General features: G+C 45.6%; 1 protein-coding gene across 3 annotated transcripts in view; it reads right to left on the bottom strand.

Moving 5' to 3' along the window:
• LOC101996723 (ubiquinol-cytochrome-c reductase complex assembly factor 1) overlaps positions 1–4,102 on the bottom strand; it is an 87,876-nt gene that overhangs the window by 72,945 nt on the left and 10,829 nt on the right. For 2 of the 3 annotated variants that reach the window (XM_005363066.3, XM_026787177.1), the window contains one exon: positions 97–192. In XM_005363066.3, the coding sequence (XP_005363123.1) occupies positions 97–192 (96 nt within the window). Of the gene's footprint in view, positions 1–96; positions 193–4,102 lie in introns of those variants that run through there. The other variant, XM_026787178.1, reaches the window with a different exon arrangement.

Raw genomic sequence — 4,102 nt, 5'->3', positions numbered from 1 at the left:
ACACACTCACTGTACACTCACGTAAGCCAGGCTACAGCAGAGCACACACTCACTGTACACTCACGTAAGCCAGGCTACAGCAGAGCACGCACTCACCTTACTTGTGATGTGGTATTTCCGACTCTGTTGTGTGCCCACCCCAGCAGTTTGTTCTGGTTCTACCCAGATTCGAGACGGGCTCATCTGTGGGCTCTGGAGGAGGAACAGACAGATGTAGTGACATTGAGCATTGCATATCAAAGCTAGCCCAACGGGAGCTGCTTGCTCTGGCGGTTTGACCCAACCTCGCCTGTCTAGCTACCACTGAAAGACCACCGAGAGGACCGAAGACCAGCAGTCAGAGTGGTGTCTGGTACACGGCAGGTGCTCAACAAATATCTATTAAATACATGAATATCTATTAAATACATGAAGCTGGATGTAATGGCTCACACGTGCAATCTCTGGAAGGCTGAGGCAGGAGAACTGCTATGAGTTCAGTACCAGTCCAGAACACAGGGAGAGACAGTCCCAAACAAAATAAAACCCCCAAATTCATTAATTCTTGAAGAAATAAAAGGATTCAGCCCTAGAAATATCACCTGAATCTTCCTGCCTCTGCTTCCCAAGTGCTGAGATTACAGTATTTTGCTGTTATTGAGACAGGGTCTCACTACGCATTCTGGTTGTCCTGGCCTTGAACTAAGTGGAATCTGCCTGCCTCTCTGTCCTGGGATTAGAGACAAAGGCCACCACACCTGGTTTAAGCAGAAAGCACAGGGTTCCCATACACACTATCCCCCTTTTCCACACACAGCCTCTGCCACGTCAGCATCCCCCCCCCCACAAAACACTAATTTATTAGAATGACCCTATCCACCCAAAGTCCATAGTTTATACTAGCGATTAACAAGAAAAACAGTATTTTAAAAAAATTTTAACTTTAAAAACAGGTAAAATCACAAATAGAACATGAATGATGTGGGTAAATCTAGGACGTAACAAACAGAAATGAAGGGTTATTTGGTTAAATTGGAATTGTGGGCAGCAGATTAGGGATGTAACTCAACAGTAGAACACTTTGCCTAACATGGACAAGACCTTGGGTCTGATCTCCTATACCAGAAAAGAGGGTGGGCAAGGAGGGGAAGGAAGAAAGAATTATGGGTAAGTTTGGGAATTCAGTGTACAAATTCCCAGTAATTTTTAAATTGTCTTAAATTAACTAAAAGGGAGGGGGTAGGAGCTGGGCATGAAGGCACGTGACTTTAACTTAATCCCAGCACTGAGGAGACAAAGGCGCGTGGATCTGAGTTTGAGGCCAATCTGGTCTACAGAGTGAGTTCTACCCAGGACAGTCTCAGGACAGAGAGTTAGTCCTTCAATTCTGGTTTATTCCAAAAAGAGGAGGGATAGATGAAATTAACAATGATTTTACTGTTTCATCTTAATAAAGGAAAAATAGTTCCTCATTGTGGAATGGTACTGTCCGTATTTCTTTCCAAACAAGGACATTAAACGATTAGTCAGAACTCCTCTGCAGTCCCGGGACACTTATGCTTTGATTCTCAAGTACCAAGCAGGCTTTGTGAAATACAGACTAAACACAGGACACCTCCCATGACATCACATACATCAGCGTAATGGCCCATCTAGAACACAAAGCACTTAAACTGCCTCCAAGAATGCCGCGTAGCCTGAGTGAGTGTGCTGGGCCTCTCTGCTGGTGTTAGCTCAGACACCTTTCTCTGTGCCCAGAGCTCCACAGTTGTCATATTTCCCTCCACCGTACTTCACTCAACTGCGAAGCACCAGGGCAACACCCAGCCTTCCCACCCCCTGCTCATCCATAAACACACAAGTACTTTGCAGGCCACCCTCCTTGCCTTTGCTTCTTTCAAAAGGGCCTTTGAACACCTCGATTTTTTATCTTTTCAAACTGAAGAGACAGCAACAAACAAAATTGCCCAAAACAGCTCAAGTATTACTTTCTCAAAGAGACCTTCTCTCTCTTCTTTTGGTTTTTGTTTTCTTGACTAGTTTCCTTTTGTTTTGTTCTGAGGCAGGGTCTCATGTGGTCTAGGCTTCCCCTGCACCACTCTGTAGCGGAGGAAAATCTTGGTTCCTCCAGCTTCCACCTCCCAGGAGCTGAAAGGACAGTGCCCAACTTCCTGAGGTGCTGGGATCCAATGCAGAACTTGGGACACGATGGACAAGCACCAACTGAGCTTCACCCCAGTCCTTGAAGAGGCCTTCCCTAACTACCTTATCAAAAACCACTCCTTCACAACCCATTATTCTCTCCAAACAGTAGCCAAGTCACCTCCTCCATGGTACTCATTATATGCTCAATTAAATATTCACGTATTTGTTTTTTTTTCCATCACCACAGTCAAAAAAAACACAAGATGGTAAGAACTGCACCTCTCATCAGCGCGTGGCACATGGGAGACACGTAAACAGTTGCTGAAACAAATCCTCCTTTGCACAATGTTTAATCACCCACCCCCATCATCTTTGACCACATAGATACCACAGACACACGCTTCATTTATCTGAGCTCCAATAAATGCTCAAGATAAACTGGCCCTCATACAAGTTTTGGGATAGAAGTCAGTCTGTGTCCTCTGGGAGCTCATAGTCTTACAAAGGAAAGAAAACAAAAAGGAATTTAACATAAAAAAGCCAGAACCAGCACTCAGGAGGCAGAGGTAGGTGAATCTCTGTGAGTTCGAGGCCAGCCTGGTCTACAAGAGCTAGTTCCAGGACAACCTCTAAAGCTACAGAGAAACCCTGTCTCGAAAAACCAAAAAAAAAAAAAAAAAAAAAAAAAGCCAGAACCAAGAACCACAATGAAAATGTCACTCACCAGAAGCAAAACACCCCAGTGTCAGGAAGGATGGGGAGCAGTGTCGGGTAAGGCCACCAAGGAGACACACCCCAAACCAGCAGAAGAGCTTATGAATCAAGGCATGGCCATATAACGAAATACTATGCACTTAAGCCCCAGGACCAAAAAAGTAAATATTATATGAGAATTAGTCAACCATCACTGTAGTAATGTGAGCGGTGGGGCTGCGTCCCCAGCACCCCAGCCGCACCCCAGCCGCACCCCGGCCGCCTGGCTAGCTTATGCCCCGAAATAATTACACGGACACTGTATTCTTTTAAGCACTGCTTGGCCCATTTCTATCTAGCCTCTTTTAGGATAACTCTCGCACCTGGACTAGCCCATCTCTAATAATCTGCTGTAGCCCACAAGGTAGCTTACCAGGGAGATTCTAGCCTACGTCCATCCTGGGTCGGAGCTGAATCACGTCTGCCTCAGAGAGCAGAGCTCTCGCCTCTGCCCGCAAGAGTGGAGCATCGTGTCTCTCTGAGGCCTCTGCCCCCGAGAGGAGAGCTGTGAGTCTCTCAGCTCACATCACTACAAAGAACAGATTTATTAAATCTCTCAAGCAAGGCTGAATGACAGAGGACGAGCACAAGAGACTGCACAATGGGTGTTTGAAGGGCAAAAGAATCTATAGGACACAGATAAAGCTTTGTTAACCTTGGTGTGGGTGGTGACGAAAGGGAATCAAAGAGACTTTTGCAATCTTTTTGTTTTGTTTTGCTTCTGTTTCTCTGTGTGACACTCCTAGCTGTCCTAGAACTGGCTTTGTAGACCAGGCAGGCCTTGAACTCAAAGAGATCTTCCTGCCTTTGCCTCCTGAATTCAGGGATTAAAGGCATGTGCCACCACTATACAGCAAGACTTCTGCGATCTTGGGAATGTGCTGTTTTACTGTAGGACAGTCTCCTGTAGCCCAGACTGGCCTCAGGTGCACTATGTAGCTGAAGGTAACCTTCTGATCCTCCTGCTTCCACTTCCCAAGTGCTAGGACTACTGGCATGAGACACCACACCTGGTTTATGTGCCACTGTGAACTGAGCACAGAGGTCATGAATGTTAGTCACTCTACCAGCTGACTTACGTCCTCAGCTCTTGTTCTACCCTTGACCTGGATGCTGGGTACAGTTACACTATAACAATTCACTGAGCTGTACACTCGTGATTTCTGCCTATTCTTCCATTTCTCTCTCTCTCTTTTTTTTTTTTTTTTTTTTTTTTTTTTTTTTT

This window comes from Microtus ochrogaster, linkage group LG8 (genome assembly GCF_000317375.1).
Source record: "Microtus ochrogaster isolate Prairie Vole_2 linkage group LG8, MicOch1.0, whole genome shotgun sequence".
In the NCBI taxonomy this organism is placed as follows: domain Eukaryota; kingdom Metazoa; phylum Chordata; class Mammalia; order Rodentia; family Cricetidae; genus Microtus; species Microtus ochrogaster.
Note: the sequence above shows the minus strand (reverse complement) of the source record. Positions and strands in the feature narration are given on the sequence as shown.